The sequence below is a fragment of the Chlorocebus sabaeus genome, chromosome 11, assembly GCF_047675955.1.
Source record: "Chlorocebus sabaeus isolate Y175 chromosome 11, mChlSab1.0.hap1, whole genome shotgun sequence".
NCBI lineage: Eukaryota > Metazoa > Chordata > Mammalia > Primates > Cercopithecidae > Chlorocebus > Chlorocebus sabaeus.
Window position 1 is genome coordinate 90,719,249 of NC_132914.1, and position 25,643 is coordinate 90,744,891.

General features: G+C 42.5%; 1 protein-coding gene across 2 annotated transcripts; it reads left to right on the forward strand.

The window, feature by feature from the left end:
* Nucleotides 1–1,882: 1,882 nt before the first annotated feature.
* NUDT4 (nudix hydrolase 4) lies at nucleotides 1,883–25,608 on the forward strand. Of its 2 annotated transcripts, none has more exons than XM_008004242.3 (5): nucleotides 1,883–2,376; nucleotides 17,914–18,024; nucleotides 18,785–18,829; nucleotides 22,107–22,194; nucleotides 22,511–25,608. In XM_008004242.3, exons 1-5 carry the CDS (start codon nucleotides 2,278–2,280, stop codon nucleotides 22,711–22,713), a joined length of 546 nt encoding a protein of 181 aa, XP_008002433.1. In that variant the 5' UTR covers nucleotides 1,883–2,277; the 3' UTR covers nucleotides 22,714–25,608. The 2 variants fall into 2 exon arrangements, with proteins under 2 accessions (XP_008002433.1, XP_008002434.1); XM_008004243.3 differs by having other exon boundaries at nucleotides 1,892–2,376; nucleotides 22,110–22,194; nucleotides 22,511–23,177.
* The last annotated feature ends 35 nt before the right edge of the window (nucleotides 25,609–25,643 follow it).

Here is a 25,643-nt window from a genome sequence, read left to right on the forward strand (position 1 = left end):
TTACAGCTACTCAGGAGGCTGAGGCAGGAGAATCCCTTGAGCCTGGGAGGTGGAGGCTGTAGTGAGCTGAGACGGCGCCATTGCAATCCAGCCTGTGCAACCAAGCCAGGATTAATAACTTTATTGATGTGAACCAATTATCCAAAACTAATAATCACATATTAGCCATAATGGCGTTCCCAGCTAGATGTGTTCTGCCTGTGTTTGTAAATCCTGGATATAAATTTCAAGTGCCTTCAATAAGAAATCATTGACTTGGAAAACATTTCTGCGTAGTCTTGATAAGATTTCTAAATGTGGTGAAGCCTCATTCTTCAAATTATTTATTCAACACTAACTCATTCTACAAACATATCTGCTGGGCTCTGGGAGCAACAAGATGAGCTAGATGCAGCAGTCCCAAATCTAAAGGAGGTTGGAGACTAAAAAGGAAAGACCAGTGCCTGCTCTGAGCTCTCCAAGAGTCTCCAACCTCTCAGTCAGGCTTCACAGCCCCCTCTTCCAGAGGCGGAACCAGCTTCCCTCCGCTCTGCAGCCACACTGGCCTTTTCTTTCATTTCTGAGAACTCTCCTCACTCCCTCCCACTTTGGGCTCTGCAGAAATCCCAGTTCCCTTTGCCTTGAAAGCTCTTGGTCAATTTAGCTCCTCCTCCTTCAGCTCCCAGCTCCTGCCTTGCTGCCCCAATAACCTTTTTCTGACTGCACATCCGGTCAAATCTCCTTCTGAAACCCTCTACTACCTTAGACCCCATTACATTTGTAGTTTTACGTGTACACTTGTGATCATTCAATATCTGACGGTTTGCTCTCAGGTGCCTGCGCTCCTGGAGAGGCACGGGCTGACTGGTTTTGTTAGATGCCAGTGCCTGGCACACAATAGGCCCTCCAGGGGTGAAAAACCAACCAATCAAGTCAGGACCCAAGCAACCTGGGCCTCTGTGGAAGGGCAGGATGGCCTGAGTTTGGGTTTCTCTTGAGTTACCTTAAGACCAGGCCTCCTGGCTCCTATCTTAGCCCTTCTAACACTCTGAAGTGTAGAGGTTGTTTGTTCCAAGTCCCCAAGGGACTGTAAGCTCCCTGATATCAGAAATGCCATTATATTTTACTGCTGTGGCCCCAGCATCCAGCTGTACTGTTACTTAGCAAGAGATCCACATGAAAACCATTTCGCAACTATTAGCCATTGCCAGTATTAATACTTTCCGGAAGGTGGCACAAAGTGGGGGATGTTATCGATAGCTTCAAAGAAATGTTTAAGCTAGAGTTGACTCTTTAAAAAAATACAAGCCATCCCCAACCAAATATTAAAAATACAAATACAAAAAAAAAAAAAAAGGAAATTTGTCTACTCCTCATTTGTGAAAACAAAGAAAAAAAAAACCACTTAACGTCTTAACCTTTCTAGGCCTTCACTCTCGCCTCTCCCCGCGCTACACGGGCGAATTCTGGACGTATCTACACAGTCACCGCGGAGTCTGCAATCGTCGCAAAGTCCCCTGGCATTTCCTGGCCAGGCTGCAACTTTGGTGAGGGTGTATGTAGTTACAACCGCTGTAGTGGAGCTGGTATTTAGGGTCTTCATTGGCAAAGTCGAGGGTATCAGCAGGGAGGGAGGGGACCTTGGCTTCTTTCCATTCACTGGCATGTTTCCGGGGCACGGTCATCCCACGCTGGACTCCAGAGTCAGTCCCAGGGCCTCGCCGAACTCGAGCCCTGGAGCGCGCGCGGCCCCGCCCACGGGGCGGCCGAGGCCCCGCCCCTACCTCCTCCGCCCCCCCACCCGCCCCATTGCAACGGTCTCTGCACGCAGGCGCAGTGGCGCGCGGGGGAGGCGGGGCGCGTGTGGGCCTCACTTAAACAGTAGCGGAGGGGGCGGCGCGCGGTCGCCACGGCGCTGCTGCTCAGTGGGAGCGGGTCTTCGCGCAAGTGTCTCCGCGTGGCGCGCGCCTCGAGCCGCCCTTCCCCTGGCGGCTGCGGCCGGAGGGAGCGGAGGCGAGCGGGAGTCGGGCTCCATGGAGAGCGGCGGACACCCGGGCAGAGGTGGAGCCTTCATCTCGGCACCCAGGCTCCAGTGACCCGCGCTAGCGTCCCGTCCCGCCCGCGTCGGAGCGGCCGCCGGCCCCGGGACTGACCGGCCTCGCCGCACCTCCCACACTGACCAGCGCTCCCCGCGCCCCTGCGCCCGACTCCCCCTCGCCCCCACTCCCCGGCGGGGTGGCGGCGGCCGGGCCCCCACAGAGGCGGCCGGAGCAGCAGCAGCAGCAGGAGCCCGCCTCTATGATGAAGTTCAAGCCCAACCAGACGCGGACCTACGACCGCGAGGGCTTCAAGAAGCGGGCGGCGTGCCTGTGCTTCCGGAGCGAGCAGGAGGACGAGGTAGGGCGCCCAGCGGCGCACGCTGCCCTCCGGGGCGCCGGGGTCTGGGGCCCGGGTGCTTCCCCTCCCTCCCCTCCCCTCCCCTCCCGGGCGCAGGCTGAGGGGCTGGGAGGGATTAGCCCCCTTCCTCCCTCCCTCCTTTCCTCCCTCCCTTCTTCCTTCCTTTCTCGGGGCTGATAGAGGAGACAAAGGGGGCTCGCCCAGCCCCACTTTCTCCATCTGGGCACTCGAGAAGGCGCCTGGTCCCCGGGAAGGTCCCGGGCCGTGTGAGTCTCGCCTAGCGGGAGTCACCATCTTAATGTGCGAATTGAGTTGAAAGCCGGATAAACCTCGAGTGCTCAGCGAGAGGAGGGTGGAAATGGCGTGAGTGTTGCAGCAGAGCCCTTGTGCCTCTTTTACATATTTTCCTTCCATGTTACAGCCATTTGCGGTCTCGGATTCGATCTAAGCATGTTTGTGGAGTAACAGACAGTCCTCGTGCTTGGAATTGAGGACCCCGCAGTCTAGTCTTGGCAATTCTTGTGGGTCCATGCACCCGCTAGCTGTTGGCATAATTATGCCTCATTTTTAAAAAGGCCTTCCCTTCTTAAAGTTTTCTGACTGCAGAAAGATGGTTAGTGAAAAATGTGGAATAATGCCAAAAGGGAGACGATGGACTAGAGATGGGCAAAGCTGCCATTTTCAGACAGTAATCTACAGCTCTCAGCTTCTGTGTAAAGGGTTCTTTGCTCTCTGACTTGACATCTGGAAAGGAGCAGCCTTTCTCGTTCTAAGAGCAGTCCTTGTGTAATTTACCATCTGCATTGGGCTGAGAATGAGACCCTTGGGGTTTCCCTGGAGAGCGATTTTTACTTAATTCAGTCATATTTATTTAAAATGGCTCACTGTTGAAGTTTGCTTAGGGCAATAGTAGCCTTTTGGTATTGCCACTCTTAAGATAAATTACACAGGTAAAAAAAAAATTGACACTCTAAGTTCTGCTTTCATAACCAACCGTGTATAAAATACGAGGCTAAGGCTGGAGATGGGAATTTAATGGCTTCCTTACTGCTAGTCCCTATGTAGTTGTGATGAGTATGACTTAGAATACACTCAGTGGCTTAGTTCTTGTTATGTTAACAAAACGTTCTCGAAATTTGCCCTTCAAACCCTTGTTTTGCCTTTATTTTTTTTTTTGAAAAGAAACCAAGCCCTTTAGATGGGTTGCTCTGTGCTCCCTCATAGCCTTTACGTGTTATACCTGAAGCAAACGAGTGTCCGGAGAAATACGGTCCCAGCCTTTGAGATGAGTCTGCTTAGGAGAGCTAGAAACTGCAAAGGGAAAGGTTATTAACTTTTACAAAGTGAACAAGTCAACAAGCATTAAGTGTGTTCTGTAAAAAAGATAAAGCCTTAGCGGAAAGGGGCCATGTTGAGGCAAAGTAGTAAACTTTAAATATAAAAGAAATGATAGCCAAAAGGGATCAAGATAGGTCTAGGATCTTGTCTGGTTTTCTCAATATCGTATAATGATATTCTTAATTGAGTGCTTACCATGTGCCAGGCACTGCCAGAAGAAAACTTGTTATACATTTAATCCTTTTAACACTGGGAGGTAGTGAAGTTATTCCCATTTTATAGGTAAGGAGACAGTTGCCGAGCATAAATACTTTCCCAAATGACACAATTAGGAAGTGGTAGAGTCAGGATTCAGTCAGGGTCCAGTCCTTACTCCTGATGGTGGGCTCTGTTTGTTGAATGACTGAGATTTTTGTGAGGCTAAGTTTGGAAGCCTTTCTGAAAGGTGGCGACTGAAGTAGTGCCGTAATGTGAACTTGGAATTCAGGCTTTGTAAAAATACTAGACTCTAGGGGAAAATATGAGTGATGGAAATTGAAATGATGATCTATATTGCGCTTATGGTAAAGCAAAGTCTGATAGAAGCTTTAGGAATTACTTTAGCAACAAAAACAAATGGTTATTTTTATGCTTGGATATTATTTCTACTCTAATAAATACTAAATTCATGGCCTCTAGTTGAGTCAAGAGACCAGTGTCATTAGGTAAGGTGAAGTAGGGAGCAAGTTTTGGAGAATATATTAGAGACATCCATTGTGTAAAACTTTGTAAATCAGATAACCTGTAGGTTGAGAATCGAAGTGAGTGAGTCATCTTGTTAGAGGATATGATCTGAGGGAAGACTCTAGAATTCTCCTTAAGTGAAATGCACAGCCAACTTTAACATCTGGTTTAGCTCTTCAGAATTTTCATTTCTGTGGTTGTGCGTGGTTGAGGCTTTATCTATTACATGATGATTACAGAATAAACTCTGTTAGCTTTCCTGGAGATCCTATTGTTTCTCTATGAGTTTGGCTTCATTCTGTTGAAATTGCATTGCCAGACTTCCCAGGAGAGTCTAGAAAACCAGCTTGAACCCACCTCTCTAGTTAATAGGTGACAACTGTTTCCCTCTACTGGATGAAAAACACCTAGATCCTGGTTGGGAGATTTAAATATATGTTTTGTTTGAGGATGAAATGTTTATACAAATGGAAGTAAAAGAGTAATTGCAATTTGACCCCAAAAAAGCTATGTGGCGCTCCCATCTGGCTGTTCCTGTACTGAAGTTCTCAGTAAGTTTCTACTTTAGAACAGATTGTTCTAGGAAAGAAGATTGTTCTAAGAGCAGAGTTATTTTTTTAAGGTGGCTTTTTATATATTAAATATTTTCCATTTTATCTTCTTCTGCTCTGTAGGGTAAATACGTATTAGTATTTGTTTAGGAAGAAATTAGGTAGCAGAAGTAACCTATCCCAAGGTCACAGAAGCTGGCAGATCCTTTTGAGCTCTGGTCCTTTGTTTCTAAATGTTTTGTTTATTTGACCTACCTCCCCAGCTAGTTATTTCTGTGGGGAAGCACCCTTAGTTTTGGCAGCTGGACTTGTAGACAGGCCCGCAACTAATTGCCCTGTAGAGTAGCTGGGTACTGTGCTTGTACGGTGAAAGATGACAGTGCTTTTACAAATAGGTAATCAGAAATGGATTCTGTTGAATGTATTTGCATATATGATCGTTTAAAAGGGGATGAAGAGATGAGATCTTAGCTCCTAAGAAACATTCTATAGGGGAAGTTTGGACAGGTGATCAATGGAAAGGGAAATAAAGTAAGGGAAAAGTGTGGTCGGGTATTCTGGGGTTAAGATCCAATGTGAATCATTTGGAGTTGGATGTGGATGACTGGGAAAGGAGGGACCAGGCATCTCAAACAGAACAAGACTTGGGGCTGTGGTAGATTTGGTTGCAGCTTAGGGATGGCATAGGATAAGTAATAGTTGAAATATGCAGCACTTCAAATGTAAGGTTGAGAAATTGCTACACAAGAAAGGAACTCTTAGTTTTGAACAAAGAACATTTAGATATTAGATGTATTCAAGCTTGAGAGTGATCTGGCAGCAAAATAGGTTTGAACTGCTGAGGGGAGAAGCAGAATGACTTGATCCTGGGTGGAATCCAGACATACTTGCAAGAGAGGCATTAACAAATCAGTCTTAAGGACTAACCACTACAGGCCAGGCGGGTGGATCACCTGAAGTCAAGTGTTCAAGACCAGCCTGGCCAATATGGCGAAACCCTCTACTAAAAATAGAAAATACAAAAAGTAGCCGGGCGTGGTGGCATGTGCCTGTGATCCCAGCTACTCAGGAGGCTGAAGCATGAGAATCACTTGAACCTGGGAGGCAGAGGTTGCAGTGAGCCAGATCTCACTGTTGCACTCTAGCCTGGGCAACAGAGCAAGACCCTGTCTCCAAAAAAAAAAAAAAAAAAAAAAAAAAAAGACAAGAAAAGAAAACTAACCACTAACCACTACCCTTCCATAGAACTTGCTGCCCTAATTAGCTTTTAAGCTCTATGAGCCAGGGGCTGTCTTCTATAGATGGTCTGCTATAATGCTGAATATATATTACTGAAAAATCTTGAGTTGTACAAAATCATGCAGTAAAACTTTGGTGGGAAAGGTTGAGTCTGAAAACCTAAAACCAGAGCTCTGATGAACAACAGTACTAATACAAAATATTACTAGAGTTAAATCTCCACTAGCATTTTTATACTTAGAATCAACAGTCAGTCCACCCTTTTCACACACATACTCTGGGGCTCATAGTTCTTCAGAGTTAAGTTCTTGAAGTATTTGTTTCAGATGGAGAACACTTCCATCAAAAATAAGTACTATCCAAAGGTAGCCTTTTTAAATTTATTTTTTATTTTTATTTTTATTTATTTATTTTTTGAGACGGAGTCACGCTCTGTCGTCCAGGCTGGAGTGGAGTGGCATTGTCTTGGCTCACTGCAAGCTCTGCCTTCTGGGTTCACACCATTCTGCCTCAGCCTCCCGAGTAGCTGAGACTACAGGCGCACGCCACCATGCCCAGCTAATTTTTTGTATTTTTAGTAGAGACGAGGTTTCACTGCGTTAGCCAGGATGGCCTTGTTCTGACCTTGTGTGTGATCCACCCACCTTGGCCTCCCAAAGTGCTGGGATTACAGGTGTGAGCCACCGTGCCTGGCCTGGAAGCCTTTTTTAAACACAGAAGTGTCACCAACCTCTTCATCTGTGCCTCCAGCTTTCCCAGAAGGTTTCCTATCATAAAACCAGGCATTAATGTCGAATTTGCATTGGATCATTATTTTTTTTCTTAGGGTCTTTGTATAACTTAAGACTTTCTCTAATTGAAAAAAGCTTAAGTCACTTTAAAACATTGACCTGCTAGGTAAAAATGCCATGGTCAACCTGACTTACCACATTATTGATAATACTTATCTACCAATCCCATATAACTTAGAGCTAAACATAGTTTAGAAGAAAGAACTGTTATTTCTGGTCTACTGTGCCTCTGTAGTCCAAAAAGAAGTACTAATTTTCTTAATAATAGTAGGTAGCTGTTTAGCATGTATCAAACCATTTCCATAACCTATGTTCTTCTAAAATGTCTATGTGCATAGTGGGTGTTCCTAATAACACTGCTGGCCTAATTTTGGTTAAGTGTAGTAGAAGTAGGTTAACATGTAGTTTTAACCATTCATGATATCCTGATTCATGATAATTTGGGAAGAAAGAACAGCAACCTTAAAACAGTTTATAAGTAGGCCAGGTGCAGTGGCTCACGCCTGTAATCCCAGCGCTTTGGGAGACCAAGGTGGGTGGATCACCTGAGGTCAGGGGTTCAAGACCACCCTGGGCAACATGGCGAAACATCATCTCTACTAAAAATACAAAAATTAGCTGGGCATGGTGGTGTGTGCCTGTAGTCCTGGCTACTCCGGAGGCTGGGGCAGGAGAATCCCTTGAATCCAGGAGGCAGAGCTTGCAGTGAGCTGAGATTGCACCACTGCACTCCAGTCTGGGTGACAGAGTGAGACTCCATCTCAAAAATAACAACAACAAACGGTTTCTAAATAGCTACAATTTTCAAAATAAACCTCTTCATTCTTAGGGATCACTTGAGGTTCTCTGGATGGCTCCTCCCCTCCCCTTCCCGGGAACAGAACGTGGTATCTCTATAGTGGTTGGAGTTCCTAGAGCCAAGCCACGACAATTGCAGCGTTAAGGGTAAAAGCTGAAACACAAATGGGAATTCGGGGCCCAGGGACCTACAGCCTCTGAAGGCATAACTGCATTAGATAGCCCTTGAACAGCACTCTCTTATACATCCTCAGCCAGGAGGACCCGTCAGTTGATAAAAGGTATAGATTCTATACAATAGATCAGGGGTGCCCAATCTTTTTTGTTTTTTTGGAGTCTCGCTCTGTCACCATGTCACTAGGCTGGAGTGCAGTGGTGTAATCTCGGCTCACTGCAACCTCTGCCTCCTGGATTCAAGCGATTCTCCTGCCTCAGCCTCCCAAGTAGCTGAGACTACAGCCGTATGCCACCACGCCCAGCTATTTTTTGTATTTTTAGTAGAGAATATGAGCCAAGCCATGACAATTGCAGCTTTAAGAGTAAAAGCTGAAACACAAATGGGAATTCACTATGTTGGCCAGGATGGTCTCGATCTCCTGACTTCGAGATTTGCCCACAGCCTCCCAAAATGCTGGGATTACAGGCGTGAGCCACCACACCTGGCCTGGGGTACCCAATCTTTTAGCTTCACTGGGCCTCATTGGAAGAATTGTCTTGGGCCATACATAAAACACATTAACATTAATGATAGCTGGTGAGCTAAAAAAGTAATAATTGCGAAAATATTTCATAATATTTTAAGAAAGTTTACAAATTTGTGTTTGGCTGCATTCAAAGCCATCCTGGGCTGCATGCAGTCCACGGGCCACAGGTTGAGCGGACTTGCAATAGATCATTCTAATTCACAGACTTTTTTTTTTTTTTTTTTAAGAGTCTCACTCTGTCGCCCAAGCTGGAGTGCAGTGGCGCGACCTCGGCTCACTGCAACCTCTGCCTCCCAGGTTCAAGCCATTCTCCTGCCTCAGCCTTCCAAGTAGCCGGGATTACAGGTGCATGCCACCACGCCTGGCTAATTTTTGTATTTTTAGTTGAGACGGGGTCTCACCATGTTGGCCAAGCTGGTCTCTTACTCTTGACCTCAAATGGTGTAGCCACCTCAGCCTCCCAAAGTGCTGGGATTACAGGCATGAGCCACCATGGCTGGCCACTACACTATTCTTAAAGTGATAAATGCTTCTCTCCAAATGCTTAAAACCTTAGGTATCTAGGAAAAGACAAAATAACTCTTCAACAGTGCTAGGTGAGTGGTGTTTTATTCTAGTAATTGTCTGATACATGGAAAGAGGGAGTAAGATTTAGTAGTGTAGTAGGAAGAATGCTTATGTGAAGATAGATGGAATAGAGTAGGAAGAGATGTCTTCACTTCTCACCACACTAATAGCGTTGGCTTTGGGGTCTGAGTGTGCTCCAAGTCTGGCTCTGCAGCCTGGTAGAATGAGTAGTCTCCTTTTCATAAATCTTTCCTATGGTCTCAGCTGTGATTTATCTGGAAGGTTGAATGCATCTTCCTTCATCTCTGTCATCGCTACTGTAACAGACTGGCATCTTGATGGATACAGAAAATCTAATCTACTTAGAGAAAGGAATTTCAAATCTATGAATGACCATGTGTGGCTCTGTCAACTGTTGGTGTGTCTTTGTAGAATAAGCTTTTATAACCCATCTTTAGAGCATTAATTAGCATGCTAACTATACTAGTAAATTTGAGGGTATCATAGAAATCTATAGATGGCTGTTGTGTGCATTTAGAAGGGAGTATTGAAGAATAATGCATTGTGATAGGGTTCTAGAGATTGAGATTCTTCCACTTTTGTAGGAGGGGCTTAGGAGCAGCTGCCCATTATTTGAAATCAATATTATTGCAAGAAAAGCAATCATTATGGTTATGTTGCTGTGATTCAGTAAATGGCACCCTCAAAACAAACCAAAAAAAGCTTTTACAATAAATTGTGCTGAAATTTTAGATTTCTGCATGTATAGAAGATTATATATATATTTGTAAATCTTTTTTTAAAAAAATATGTGTGTGTGTGTATGTATGTATATATGTATGTGTGTGTGTGTGTGTGTGTGTGTGTGTATATATATAACTTTCTTTTTTCTTTTTGAGACAGAATCTCACTTCTGTTACCCAGGCTGGAGTACAGTGGCATAGTTATGACTCACTGCAGCCTCAACTTCCCAGGTTCAGGTGATTCTCCCACCTCAGCCCCCCGAGTAGCTTGGACTACAGGTACATGCCACCATGCCTGGCTAATTTATTGATTTTTTTGTACAGACAGGGTCTTCCTATGTTGTCTAAGCTGGTCTTGAACTCCTGGACTCAGTCTGCCTGCCTTAGCTTCCCAAAGCACTGGGATTACAGGTGTGAGCCATTGTGTCTGGCCTATAGAAGATATTAATAGTTCATGCTGGGCGCAGTGGCTCACATCTGTAATCTCAGCACTTTGGGAGGCCGAGGTGGGTGGATCATTTGAGGTCAGGAGTTCAAAAGCAACCTGGCCAACATGGTGAAACCCAGTCTCCACTAAAAATACAAAAAAAATGAGCTGAGCATAGTAGTGCATACCTGTAATCCCAGCTACTCAGGAGGCTGACACATGAGAATTGCTTGAACCCAGGAGGCAAAGGTTGCAGTGAGCTGAGATAGCGCCATTGCACTCCAACCTGGGTGACAGAGTGAGACCCTGTCTCAAAAAAAAAAAAAACAACAAAACTATTAATAGTTGAGTTTTCCCACAGAGTTTTAGTAGAAAAGGTATAATGAAGCTGAAAAATGTGAGTATATGACTAGTAAAAACACTGCTCAGAACTAGTATCTCCAAAATTTATGTAAGAAACAAAATTTCCATTACTGACTCTACTAGATATTTTCATCATTCTCAAAAAAATTTTTTTGTGGAACACTTAACATTTGCATTAGCAGATACGTCAAATCTTTTGTCTGGGTTGGAAAACTTAACTGGAGGAACATAGCTAAATCTTTGATAAGGAAAGTATACCTTCTTACTAATTTTGGCCTCTGGAAAACAGTACTGAATGGACTCTGATTTTTTTTTTTAATTATTATTTTTGAGACAGAGTCTCGCTGTGTTGCCCAGGTTGGAATGCAGTTGCGCTATCTCAGCTCACTGCAAACTGCCTCCTGGATTCAAGCGATTCTCCTGCCTCAGCCTCCCAAGTAGCTGGGATTACAGGCATGCACCACCATGCCCAGCTACTTTTTATATTTTTAGTAGAGACGAGGTTTCACCATGTTGGCCAGGCTGGTCTTGAACTTCTGACCTCAAGTGATCCTCCTGCCTCGGCCTCCCAAAGTGCTGGGATTACAGGCATGAGGCACTGCACCCGGCTGGACTGTTTTATTTGCGTGCTCTTTACAAAACTGGTTTTTCAAGGTGAATTACTTTAGTAGTTCTATAAAAATGCAGTCCAGAAAAATCTACATTGATGATTTCATCTTCAACAGATTCCAAGTGACTTCAACAGAAAAGCTGTAATTGTTGAGTTCTTGATAGTTCTGGAGTGACAGTGTGCCACTACGGTGCAACTCCTCACCACCACTCCCAGTTTCTCTTTTATAATCCCAGGCTTTTTAACTTGGTGAAATGTTTTTCTGGAAAGAGAAATGGTCATATAGCACTGGACAAAAGAGCAGGTGTGGGGGTTCTTAGGAAACACTGAGTTATGTTTTCATCTTAATCACAACCACCTGCCTAAAAACAGTTGTTAGTGTCCTCTGTTGTGTGCCTAATTAAAATATAAACATGCTCCAGTGTGATACTTTTTTTCATCTGTATTGGTCTAGATCTAGTGCTGGGGACCGCTTCCAAGTGCATGACAGACCCCAGATAATCACAGGATGGCCTTGCTATCACACTAATTGGCCTTAAGTTAAAAACCTGTTCATTATTATTGGGGTAGGGGGCAGGTAGGGGACTGTTTTAATTGTCCTTCTCTCGACTAATGCTATTCATATTTTTCCACCCTGGCAGACATACGCCATCGTGCAGGCTATTCTCTTATCTGGAGTGTATCCTTCAGTTCTTGCTCACTCTTAGTCACCGCCTTCTCCCCACCTTCCCCCACCCCAAATGCGATCTTGGCCCTCATTTGAACACCCAAATGAACTATTCAAGATGAGTGGGCAAGTACTTAATGACACAGATAGACTTTCAAAGCTGTCACCATCACATCTGTGTAAGACCTCTTTTCATAAGCTAGTTGTTTAGATGGCCAGTCATTTCTGTGTCACAGATATTAAGTACCCATTTAAAGTGATCATTTTATGGAAAGATATATTTGAAGTTATTGGTTTGACCAAGTTTATTCTTCCTGGGATGTCCAGGGACTCTTGGATGATAAGATACTGGATTAGGCTAAATCGTTTGTCCACAATTTATCATGATATAGATTTATATAGATGTATGTGTTCTTGCAGTTTCTAGACAAAATACTGAGCATTCTGTGTGACTTTACTCCAGCCGTACCTCCAAGAATATAAGCTCTTTGAGGGAAAGATGTATATTCAATATCTTTTCATCACATACAATTCCTGTTCAGTATCACACAATTAGTAGATAAGGAGCAAAATCAGCAACTTCTTTCTCCATAGTGCTTCTCTTTAAGGTGGAGAACTTGTGCAGAATTGTGACTTTTTGACAGGAGTCAGTCTGTTCTCTGTCTTTCTAGGGGTTGAAGATTGTAAAGATGAAAGTGAATAGATTTAGTTTGGATACCGTGTGCATGATGCTTCTTTCCTGCTAGCCCATTTTCATGATTCTGATTTTCTTTTGAAAAACATTTTAAAGTGGTGAGGATCTATCTGCAGGTTTGTCAATTTAGATGAGTAGACAAGTGCTTAATGAAACATACTGGATTTCAAAACTGCCATCACCAAAAGTTGGATATTAGCAAATCTGCCTTAAGCTAGTAGTTTAGACTGAATCATTTCTGGACCATAGATAATTGAACCCAGGAGGCAAAGGTTGCAGTGAGCAACCTTTAAATGAGAACCTTTAAATGAGATAATTACCCATTTAAATTTATCAGCTTATTTATTTATTTATTTTTGAAAGATACATTTGGCTGGGTGTGGTGGCTCATGCCTGTAATCCCAGCACTTTGGGAGGCCGAGGTGGGTGGATCAGCTGAGGTTTCGAGTTCAAGACCAGCCTGACCAGCATGGAGAAACCCCGTCTCTACTAAAAATACAAAATTAGCTGGGCGTGGTGGCGCATGTCTGTAATCCCAGCTACTTGGGAGGCTGAGGCAGGAGAATCGCTTGAACCGGGGAGGTGGAGGTTGCAGTGAGCCAAGATTGCATCATTGCACTCCAGTCTGGGCAACAAGAGCGAAACTCTGTCTTAAAAAAGAAAAGAAAAGAAAAGAAACAGTTGAAGTTAATGGTTTGATCAAATATTTTCTTCTTGGAATATCAAGGGATTCTTATACCATAAATTATTAGATTATGCTAAATCACTTATCAAATTTATATACTGTTTTCATGAGATTATCTAAAAAGTAATTTATGAAACAGAGATGTTGACACATAAGGGTTCCATGTTACTGACTTTTGGAAGAAAAGTTTAGATATGCTGATGTCATGTAGATGCAGGTTTGGTTTTATATCTGAAGCATAGGCCGGGCGCGGTGGCTCACACCTGTAATCCCAGCACTTTGGGAGGCCGAGGCAGGTGGATCACGAGGTCAGGAATTCAAGATAAGCCTGGCCAAGATGGTGAAACCCCATCTCTACTATAAAAGTACAAAAATTAGCCAGGCGTGGTGGCGGGAGCCTGTAATCCCAGCTACTCAGGAGGCTGAGGCGAGAATTGCTTGAACCGAGGAGGCGGAGGTTGTAGTGAGCCGAGATCACGTTGCTACACTCAAGCCTGGGCGACAGAGCGAGACTCCGTCTCAAAAAAAAAAAAAATCTGAAGCATAAAATGTTTCTTCAGAAAAGCAGACACAGCTTATACTAATTCACCATTATCAATCTCCTGTAGTTTAGCTCTCTGTCTTGGAGAACTGGAAACATCATAGTCATTGACCTAGATACATGAGACTTTGCATTTCATTTATTCAGGACTGCAACATTTTGAATATAGATGATTTTGAAACTCCCTATTTACTATTTACTAAGTGATGATGTACTTTTCAGGTGGCTAGCCGCCTGCGTTATGTCCCATTATTAAGGTAATCCAGGAAGTTGCTTAGCATAGAATTGTGTAACAAGAATTTCATCTAGGCAATAGAAACCAGTTTATCCTCAACTCATACCTAGTGACCAGAACAAGAGCCCTGTAACTCTGCAGTCCGGACCAGTAGTTGCTATTTACTTTTCCAGTGACGTGAGACAAACCCTTAACATTTTTATTTAACTTAAAAACTTACACTCACTTGCCAGTCTTGATAGATGGCCGGTGCCTTTGGTTGCCATAGATCCTCTGTAAGCCTCCAATTTTGAATAAAATACAAAGGTTTTGAAATCTGATTTGTAGTTTCTCTGTTTAAAGTGGAATTTGAACTTAGAGACCGTTGCATGCACTTTTGGATTTTTAATTTTCTTTTTCTGATTTTCTATAAAGTCTCATCTGGGTATAATTTGATAATGTAATAACTCCCCCCGCCTTTTTTTTTTTTTTTAAATTGAGACAGTCTCATTCCATCGCCCAGGCTGGAGTGCAGTGGCATGATCACAGCTCACTGTAGTCTCAGCCTCCTGGGCTCAGGTGATCTTTTCCACCACAGCCTCCTGAGTAGTTGGGATTACGGGCATGTGTTACCATGCATGGCTAATTGCTGTATTTTTTGTAGAGGACGTTTTGTCATGTTGCCCAGGCTGTTCTCAGACTCCTTAGTTCAAGAAATCTGCCCATCTTGGCCTCCCAAAGTGCTAGGATGGGATTACAGGTGTGAGCCACCATGCCCGGCCTGGAATGCTGCTTTTCTAATGAGGGGGTTCTATGCCTAAATAAAATATTCTCTTTTAACTCAGCATTTTGGGGGCTTGAGAGAAAAGTGGGAGTTGCTGAACTGTCAGCTTGAAACTTGCCAGTTTGGAAAAGTTGAGTTCCTGGTAACTTAGTCAAATAGGAGAGGACTTCTGTGCTGGCTGTGAACTCTTAAAGGCCAGCAGCTCCTGGCAGCAGGGAGGGAGCATGGCAGATAGAGGTGCTGGCATGCATTAAAAAAAAAAAAAAATCGTTATGGCTCTTGCCTGTAATCCCAGTTGGGAGGCCAAGGTGGAAAGATCACTTGAGCCCAGGGTTTCGAGATCTATCTAGGCAACATGACAAGACCCCACCTCTATAAAATAATACAAAAATCAGACTGGGCAGGGTGGCTTACACCTGTAATCCCAGCACTTTGGGAGGCCAAGGCAGGCAGATCACTTGAGGTCAGGAGTTTGAGATCAGTCTGGCCAACATGGCGAAACCCTGTCTCTACTCAAAATACAAAAATTAGCTGGTCGTGGTGTCAGGTGCCTGTAATCCCACCTACTTTGGAGGCTGAGATGGGAGAATCACTTGAACCCAGGAGGCGGGGAGGTTGCTGTGAACCAAGACCATGCCACTGCACTCCAGCCTGGATGACAGGGTGAGACTCCATTTAAAAAAAAAAAAAAAAAAGTACAAAATTAAGACAGGCCTGGTGGTGGGTGCCTGTATTCCCAACTGCTTGGGAAGCTGGAGTGGGAGGATCACTTGAGCCTGGGAAGTGAAGGCTGCAGTCAGCAGGGATTGTGCCACTGCACTCCAACCTGGATGTTCGAGTGAGATCCTGTCTGTCATCATCCTCTCTATCCACATTGGGAATGAAACTTCATTATAAACCCTATGTGTTCTCCAGGGAGAACTGTTTAAATTTACTTGAAGGCAATATACTAAGATAATTTTGTTGACACTTTTGTTCAAATTGGTTTATTGATTTTTATTTTTTATTTTTTTGAGACAGAGTCTCGCACTGTTGCCCTGGCTGAAGTGCAGTGGCACAATCTCAGCTCACTGCAACTTTGCTTCCTAAATTCAAGCAATTCTTGTGCCTCAGCCTCCTGAGTAGCTGGGACTACAGGAATGTGCTACCACACCCAGCTAATTTGTGTATTTTTAGTAGAGATGGGGTTTCACCATGTTGGCCAGGCTGGTCTTGAACCCCTGACCTCAGATATCCGCCCACTTCAGCCTCCCAAAGTGCTGGGATTATAGGTGTGAAGTGCTGGGATTATAGGCGTGAGCCACCACGCTCACCTCGAGTTGATTTTTAACTTTAGTGAAGTTCAACATAAGCTAGCCCACAAATATTCTTCTTTTTTTTTTTTTTGAGACAGAATCTAGCTCTGTCTCAAAATCAGAATCTAGCTCTGTCTCATTTTTTTGAGACAGAATCTAGCTCTGTTGCCCAGGCTGGAGTGTAGTGGCACAATCTTGGCTCACTGCAACCTCCGCCTCCCAGGTTCAAGTGATTCTCCTGCCACGGCCTCCTAAGTAGCTGGGATTACAGGTGCCTGCCACCACACCTGGCTAATTTTTTGTATTTTTAGTAGAGATGGGGTTTCAACATGTTGGCCAGGCTGGTCTTGAACTCCTGACCTCAGATTATCTGCCCACCTCAGCCTCCCAAAGTACTAGGATTACAGGCATTGAGCCACCGCGCCTGGCCAAGTATTCATTTAAAAGATGGGTATGTAATACCATCTTTAAATAGTTAAACTCTAGGATACTTGTCTAAGGTAATAGGGTATTTTTGTAACAGTTTGTACATTTCAGTCCTTTTTTTTTTTTGAGATGGAGTCTCGCTCTCCAACCAGCCTAGGCTGGTTGTGCAGTGGTGCAGTGTCGGCTCACTGCAACCTCCGCCTCCCAGGTTCAAGTGATTCTCATGCATCAGTCTCCCAAGTAGCTGGGATTACAGGCATGCACCACCACGCCAGCTAATTTTTGTATTTTTAGTAGAGATGGGGTTTCACCATGTTGGCGAGGTTGGTCTTGAAGTCCTGACCTCAGGTGATCACCCACCTCGGCCTCCCAAAGTGCTGGGATTATAGGTGTGAGCCACCATGCCCGGCCACATTTCAGTCTTAATACTTGGTAAGGGGTCCAAGTATTAAGATAAGGTAATTCTTGGTAAGGGGTCCATAGACTTTTCCAAATTAAGCGCCAGATAAACATTTTAAGCTTTGAGGGCCACACAGTCTCTGTCGCAACTACTTTGACTCTGCTGTTGCATCACTAAAACAACCATAGACAATATGTAAAAATGAGTAAGTGTGACTTGATTCTAATAATTCCATCTGTGGACACTGAAATTTGAATTTCACATAATTTTAAAATGTAAAAATACTTTTGGCTCGCAGACTGTACAAAAACAGGTGGTGAACTGCAGATTGCCAGTCCTGTTCTAGATCATAAATGATAGCTGCCTGTTAGCAGAATGAAGTGACTTTGGCCCATGTATGCAGGTTTAAAATATGAAGGATGCTTCTTGCCACCTAATCATAACAGTAACAAGCACTCTGTATCAAGAATCGACTTTAGGTGCATTTCCCCATTTCTTTCTCATAAATCTGTTTCCTTCTTAGTATTCTTATTTTCTAGGTGAGGAAACAAGGAAACCTACCTATGGTCATGTCCTTAAATTTGGAATATTCCATAACTAAAGAAACTTATGTGACCATAGATCTCAGTGCATACAGCTCTGGCTAATAAGCCAAGTTTCTGTTTTTATCCTTTGTTAGTATCCAATAATTCGAGAGTTTTACCAATTGAATCTGGTAGTTTAAATTATTTTATTAGATACAGGTGATTTGGTAGTGTGACCATGTTAATGTTAATTCTGATTTCAGAGAGATGGTGTTTAACATACAGGTTCTTAATTGCATTTTTGTGGTATAATGCGTACCCCTAATAATTTTAATGAAATTTTAAAATGGATTAATCTAGAGTAGAGTTACAACCTTGCAGAGGTTTGAGAATGTTGTTTATCTATGAAGTGTTTCTCAGGCTGGAAGTATACAGTTGCGGTTCACCTTACAGGTGCTGCTGGTGAGTAGCAGCCGGTACCCAGACCAGTGGATTGTCCCAGGAGGAGGAATGGAACCTGAGGAGGAACCTGGCGGTGCTGCCGTGAGGGAAGTTTATGAGGAGGTGAGATGTTCTTTCACACAAATTCTTTTCGGAGTTTTAAAAACAAGGCTCTTTGCTACATAACACTAAGACAAGGAGATGGGTGCAGGAGTGCTTTTTGTTGCCTGATGCAACTTTAATTTTAATTTTTTTTTTTTTTTTTTTTTTTGAGATGGAGTCTTGCTCTGTTGCTAGGCTGGGGTACAGTGGCATGATCTTGGCTCACTGCCACCTCTGCCTCCCAGGTTCAAGTGATTCTCCAGCCTCCCAAGTAGCTGGGATTACAGGCACATGCCACCGTGTCTGGCTAATTTTTGTATTTTTATTAGAGACAGGGTTTCACCATGTTGGCCAGACTGGTCTCGAACTCCTGACCTCAGGTGATCCACCCGCCTCAGCCTCCCAAAGTGCTGGGGATTATAGGCATGAGCCACTACGCCCGGCCTTAATTTTTGTATTTTTAGTAGGGACAGGGTTTCACCATGTTGGCCAGGCTGGTCTCAAACTCCTGACCTCAAGTGATCCTTCCGCCTCGGCCTCCCAAAGTGCTGGGATTACAGGCATGAGCCATAGTGCCCAGCCAGAAATACTACTTTTTGATCAGTCCTTGCTACTTATGAAGTAAATGACAATAAAAACTTCACAGAAGCAGGAAGATAGTGAGTTGGTATGGGGAGAGGTATTGTATTTAGATTTAAGTAAATAGCCAGAGTATAAGTTGTATTTATATACATTTTGTTATAAAAAGGTAAACATTTTATATTTTATCTTTTTTTAATAGGCTGGAGTCAAAGGAAAACTAGGTAGACTTCTGGGCATATTTGAGGTGAGTTAAAAAGCAATCTTCACTTTGCTGATAATAGAATTAATGATTTCTTCCTAACCAACCAAATAATATGGCAGCAGCCTGAACCAGACATTTCTGTCAGACTAGCAGTAGGCATCAGTCCAGGATTAGGTAGGAAGGGAAGTAAAAGCCACTTTTTCATATGCCATCACGTTTGTTTATTTATTTATTTATTTACTTATATTTTTAATTTTCTTTAAGACAGAGTCTCGCTCTGTCGCCAGGCTGGAGTGCAGTGTCACAATCTTGGGTCACTGCAACCTCTGCCTCCCGGATTCAAGCGATTCTCCTGTCTCAGCCTCCCGAGTAGCTGGGACTACAGGCACACACCACCACGCCCAGCTAAGTTTTGTATTTTTAATAGAGATGGGGTTTCACCATGTTGGCCAGGATGGTCTCCATCTCTTGACCTCATGATCCGCCCGCCTTGGCCTCCCAAAGTGTTGGGATTACAGGCGTGAGCCACGGCACCCAGCTGCCATCACTTTTATACAGCATTATTATGTAGCGATTACTTCTGTTTGACAATACAGTGGAGCTGATACTGAAATGTTTCTCTTAATCCACTGTAGACTATTTAGGGTATAGATATTTTAGGAGGTACAATATTTTTAGTATGACCTAAAGGGTTAGGTCTCATGTATTTTATCTGGAAATGTCCCCATTGCCCTTAGCAAATAATATTGTATGATATACATAGTGACTTAAAGGATTGTATGAAAATATAAATCTCAGGTACATAGAACAAATGCTAAAAGAACAGAATTCTCTTTCATATATTCTCTTATTACTGAGGGCAGAATAGAATTTTCAGGGAGGGAATGTGAATGTGATAGGCACTCTTTGGCAGCCAGGGAGAAAGGAGGTCCAGATGTATTTTCATCCAAGATTCAGGCCTAGCTACATAGTATACCAGAAACATGGTCACTTTCCTTTTTTTCAGAGTACTATTGATAGCTTAGTTCAGTCTTTATAGTACTATGAACCATATAAATTTTATTTTTAAGCCTTAGGAATTCAGAAAAAAATCCCGATTCTATAGCACTTGGTAGAATTGATGACTTTTACCAGAATACAGTAATTATTAAGAGTAAAGTTGACCAGGCGTGGTGGCTCATGCCTGTAATCCCAGCACTTTGGGGAGGCCAAGGCAGGCAGATCACAAGGTCAGGAATTCAAGACCAGCTTGGCCAATATGGTGAAACCCTGTCTCTACTAAATAAATACAAAAATTAGCCGGGGGTGGTGATACATGCCTGTAGTCCCAGCTACTTGGGAGGCTGAGGCAGAATTCTTGAACCTGGGAGGTGGAGGTTGCAGAGCGAGACTCCGTCTCAAAAAAAAAAAAAAGAGAAAGAGAAAAGTCATTCAGGTAGAATTCAGTCTTTTCCAGAATTCAGCAGTTGCTTCACCCAGTTAAATAGCACCATCTCCTGGTTAAACTGAAAAACATATTGAGGTTTTTACAAATAACACATTTGTCAGTAAGCTGACAAGGTTTTTGAAGAAAACGTCTCACATTATAAATAAAGCTTAAATAATATGGGAAGGTAACAGTATTAAGTGCTTTACAAATACTGTTTACCAGGACATGTCAATCAAAAAATACCTTTCCCCTTAGAAAGTATAAGGGAAAATTGGATTGCCCTGCCCATTCATCCCAGTGATTTTAATGAATTTGTGAATTTAGCATAATAAATGTATTGATTTGTCAGACATAGAAATAAAACTGATGCTTAAAAATAATGATGTGTTAAGTGACAGTTGCCTCTAATTTATTGTTGTTTTTATTCCTTCTCAGATATAAAAATATAATCCTTCCCAGCTATAAAAACCCACTGTTTTGAGTAGATTATTCAGGTTGTTTGTGGCCAAAATCAGGACCAAGTATCTAAAGTTGTGGACTATGGCAAAGAAGGCTAACTTTAATCAGGATGAAGGAAGGCCAACTTGTTTAATTTTTAACCTAGAAACAAGCTCATGTGCCTGTTTTATTTATTTATGGTTTTTTTGTTTGTTTTTTTGAGATGGGGTATCATTCTGTCATCCAGGCTGGAGTGCAATGGCATGATCTGGGCTCACTGCCACGTCCGCCTCCTGGGCTCAAGAGATCCTTCCACTTCAGCCTCCCGAGTAGCTGGGATTACAGGCATGCGCCACCACGCCCAGCTAATATTTTTGTATTTTTAGTAGAGACGGGGTTTCACCATGTTGGACAGGCTGGGCTCGACCTCCTGACCTCAAGTGATCCGCCCGCCTTGACCTCCCAAAGTATTGGGATAACAGACGTGAGCTACTGCGCCAGGCCATGGACTGTTGTTTATGTGCACCTTGACAGGCCTGTAGGAGGAGTGCTTAAAGGAACTGGTGCTGTTTGCTCTTACAAAGGTCCTAAAGGAAGCAGTTTTCCATGGCATTGAAAGGTTGTCAGGATTAGCCCCAGGGAAGAGGGGGATATCGGATAAAAACTATGGGAATGCAGGTCTATTATTTTAATAAGATTCCATTCAACTCTTAAGATTTTCTTTATGAAAATAACATCAGATAGGCTGGGCACGGTGGCTCACACCTGTAATCCCAGCACTTTGGGAGGCCAAGGCGGGCAGATCATGAGGTCAGGGTCTGAGACCAGCCTGACCAACATGGTGAAACCCTATCTCTACTAAAAATACAAAAATTAGCCAGGCGTGGTGTGGCGCACGCCTGTAATCCCAGCTACTCAGGAGGCTGAGGCAGGAGAATCACTTGAACCCAGGAGGCAGAGATTGTGGTGAGCTGAGATCGAGCCACTGCACTCCAGCCTGGGCGACAGAGTGAGACTCCCTATCTCAAAACGAAAAAAAGAAAATAACATCAGATGTATAGAAATCAGTGTTAAAAGTTTAGTACTAGAGGCTAGGTCCTTATACCTGTAAGCTCAGTTTTTGGGAAGGCCAAAGCAGGAGGTTCCCTTGAGGGCAGAAGTGGAGCAGTCTGGGCAACATCTTCAGACTTCTACAAAAAAAGTAGTATCGAGAGCCGATTTCACCACCAGTAGTGATGACGCTGTAGTTCTAGTCTTCTATCTTTTTAACTTTTAAATGTTTTGTCTTATATAAAATCACTTTCGTGCTGGACTATACAACTGAATATGTTTGTTTGTGCTGGGAAATATGCTATGCTAATCAGCAGTAAGGCAGACTAATTTTTGTCCCTTGGAAAATGTGGCAGTGGCTACCTCCTGTAGATTAAAATGCATTTGCTTTTTATATTCAAGCAGAACCAAGACCGAAAGCACAGAACATATGTTTATGTTCTAACAGTCACTGAAATATTAGAAGATTGGGAAGATTCTGTTAATATTGGTAAGTTCCCTTTTGATATCTGAATACTCTAACAGAAGGTTGGGAAGATCCTGTTAATATAAGTAAGTTCCCTTTTGTTATCTGAATACTCTTAAGTCAGATGCTATATTCCTGTGTCCAGTTTCCATCTTAGATTATTTCTGGTCACTTCATTTAGAGCAGGGAAGGTAATTGAAATGCAGAGATGCACATTCATCTTAGTTCTTCCGCAACATGTTGTTGTCCCAGTCATTTGTCAGGGAGTAAGTGGACATTACTTACACGGTTTACTTTTTAAAATGGACTGTCTTGTAACCAATGTCATTATTTTCTCTAGGAAGGAAGAGAGAGTGGTTCAAAGTAGAAGATGCTATCAAAGTTCTCCAGTGTCATAAACCTGTACATGCAGAGTATCTGGAAAAGCTAAAGCTGGGTTGTTCCCCAGCCAATGGAAATTCTACGGTCCCTTCCCTTCCAGATAATAATGCCTTGTTTGTAACTGCCGCACAGACCTCTGGGTTGCCATCTAGTATAAGATAGAGAGAACTGGGTAGGCCTCTCCCACCATGTGCAGTCTCATGGGGAGAGGCTTCTTTGTTTTCCTCATCAAACATCTGAATGACGCTTGCAAACTGTCTGAATTTGCCATGCAAGGTTTTCAAACAATTTGCATGTTTTTCAGATGCTTTCAAATCTTTTTTTTAAAAAAAATAGTGTAAAATATTTTAATAAGCCAAAGCCATGTGGAATTTTTTGTTTAGATGCCTTAACTGTGCCACACCCCGCAAACCCCTGTATTATTTTGGTTGTCTGTTTCTCACAGCGTATTTTCAATTTTTTGTCCATTTGACATCAGTCTGTGATTTATTTTGTCATCAGATTACTTGTGAGTATACCTCCCCCAAAATTGTTTTCTCATTCACAGCATTAGCATATTCAGCAAATCCATCTGTGGTGGGAACGAAAAATATTATTGGTATTAAAGAAATCCATGCACCCCAAAACTTGTTTTACAGGATTACAATTTTAATTCAAAATTTCCAGATTTGGGCTATCTCTGTATGAGCCACTAACTTATTTTGTCACGGGGCTTAATTTGCCATTTTTGGGGATTTGTCGACTCATTTGTCTGAATTTTCACAACTGGTATTATGTCACTAGCTACCTGATATGCCTATTTCCCTTATAACTCAATAGAACCTTAACACAAAGTATAACTCTATAGAGTTGGTGAATATTTTAGGGAAATATTAGCAAAATGCATGTAGTAAAGACATGAAAACTGTATTCATGGAATTTGGTTTAGCATGCTCAGTTGCCAGTTCCCATTATCGATACTCTTTCTACGCATAATACCTTAGAACCGTGTTTCCCTCAGTGTACATTGCTCTTAAAATGTATTCAGTTATTTAGTGGCCCCCCACAGGAGTGGAGTCTTGAAATCTAACTCTAAATGCCAGTCAGTGATGATTGCATCACAGTTGAGTGAAATGGCTTTCCTGTTCAGCTGTTAGAGGCTGAAGATTGTTAGGGCACCTTAGAATGTCTCATCTTTTCTAGGTTGTCAACAGGTACTATTTGTCACATAACTAACTTTCGAGGCACTGGAACATACCTGAACTAAGAATTAAATCTTTTACTTTATACTCATTTAAAATCCAGAATCCCATCTAAAACACATAGTAGATACCTTATCTGAAACTCTTGCACTTCCCCAACCAGGGCAGAAATGAGGTGGGAGAAGTTTGACTAAAATGAGGGATGGGGGAAAGTAAAATATTTTTTTATTTTTTTTATTTTTGAGACTCCCTTTGTCGCCCAGGCTGGAGTGCAATGGCACGATCTCAACTCACTGCAACCTGTGCCTCCCGGGTTCAAGCGATTCTCCTGCCTCAGCCTCTCGAGTAGCTGGAATTACAGGCACCTCCCACCAGGCCCAGCTAATTTTGTATTTTCAGTAGAGATGGGGTTTCTTCATGTTGGTCAGGCTGGTCTCAAACTCCTAACCTCGTGATCCACCCACCTTGACCTCCCAAAGTGCTGGGATTGCAGGCATGAGCCACCGCGCCCAGCCAAAGATCTTTTTTTTATATAGACTTCAGCCCTTTGTAAATATTGTAACTGGGGAGTATAGAGTAGAAGAAAGTATAGTTAAAACATTTGTTCTACAAATTAACCTTTAAAAATAAAATTACTGCTAAAAATAGAGTGCTGTTACACTTAAGGAAAATTAGTGCCATTTTGAAAATGAGATCTCGTGCCATAAATACAGCTGAACTAAATATAAATGTTCACAAATTAATGCTGTCAAAGGAATGAGTAAAGCAGAAAAACTTTTAACCAGCAGCATTTCATTCTAAAGTATGTAGTGTGATCCAACATGATCAACCAGAATTTTTATATTTTTTCTTTGTACAGAGGTTACATCTTCTGGGTGTTCTTTTATAAAGGAAACATTTTAAATCCCACAAATTGACGCTTTCTATCTTCAAAGATTTTTTTGGTCAGTAATCTCTGAAATTTCCTTAAATTATATACTTAATATAGCAGAGAAACTGGATTGTTTTTGTATATAAGACTGCTTCCACCTGAAATGCTGTCATAAGTACTGGGGGGTGGGGGAGTGCCTATCTTGTACATGATATTCTTAGAGGTAATAAGGTAATAATGCATGAACTTGTTTTATAAACTCTTGGACTATGTATTTGACATGTAAAATATGTACAGTATTAATGTCAACCATCTCTTTAAAGTTAGCCTATAAATATTGTTGTATAATTTTCTTTGGTCAGAAACATTTGGACTGAATAGTGACACTCGCTAAGGATTTTCAGTGCCATTTAGCAAACCAACTGTCTTTAGTCTGTGCAACTAGCAAAAATCTGCATAATGCAACAATACAGTTTTCACACTTCAAATTTTACATGAGGGGTTCTTCACGATTCTCCTGGAACCCAGTCTAGCAAAATTAGAGGAAAGGCCCTAGGGAGATTTATTTCTGTTAAATAGTTAACTCTACTGAGTATAACAAATAGTGTCTACTATCTCAACCCTCCAACATTTGCAGTGTTGGGACTGTCATATGTGATTTCTTTTTGGTGGGGTAGTTGAATAAAATTGGGCAGTTAAATTTCAGTTCCATGTGCCTCCCAAATAAAAAACAGAAAATAAGTAGTTTTTTGTGAATTGACTTGCAGACAAAGTAGGAACTGTCCTGCATGATGTTGTTATTTTGTAAATGGATGACATTTTCCAACCAAGCACATGCCATCCAATTTTCTGTCAATCACACTGTTGTATAAAGCAGCAGAATTGAAGGGGAAAAATGATTGTTGTACACACTGAATTGCTTTGCATGGTCTCATTTGAGATAATTGGTGTAAGAATCTTGACTTTTTTATATTTGGAAACATCAAATAAAAATGGAAAAAATGATCATGGCTTTTTGGAAAACACACACACACACACAC

Bases quoted from the DNA above. Each gene is read 5' to 3' on its own strand.
- NUDT4 (XM_008004242.3), top strand. From the start codon at position 2,278: ATGATGAAGTTCAAGCCCAACCAGACGCGGACCTACGACCGCGAGGGC. The intron at 18,025-18,784 runs GTGAGATGTTCT...TTTTTTTAATAG, and splicing joins TGAGGGAAGTTTATGAGGAG to GCTGGAGTCAAAGGAAAACT. The intron at 22,195-22,510 runs GTAAGTTCCCTT...TATTTTCTCTAG, and splicing joins GGAAGATTCTGTTAATATTG to GAAGGAAGAGAGAGTGGTTC.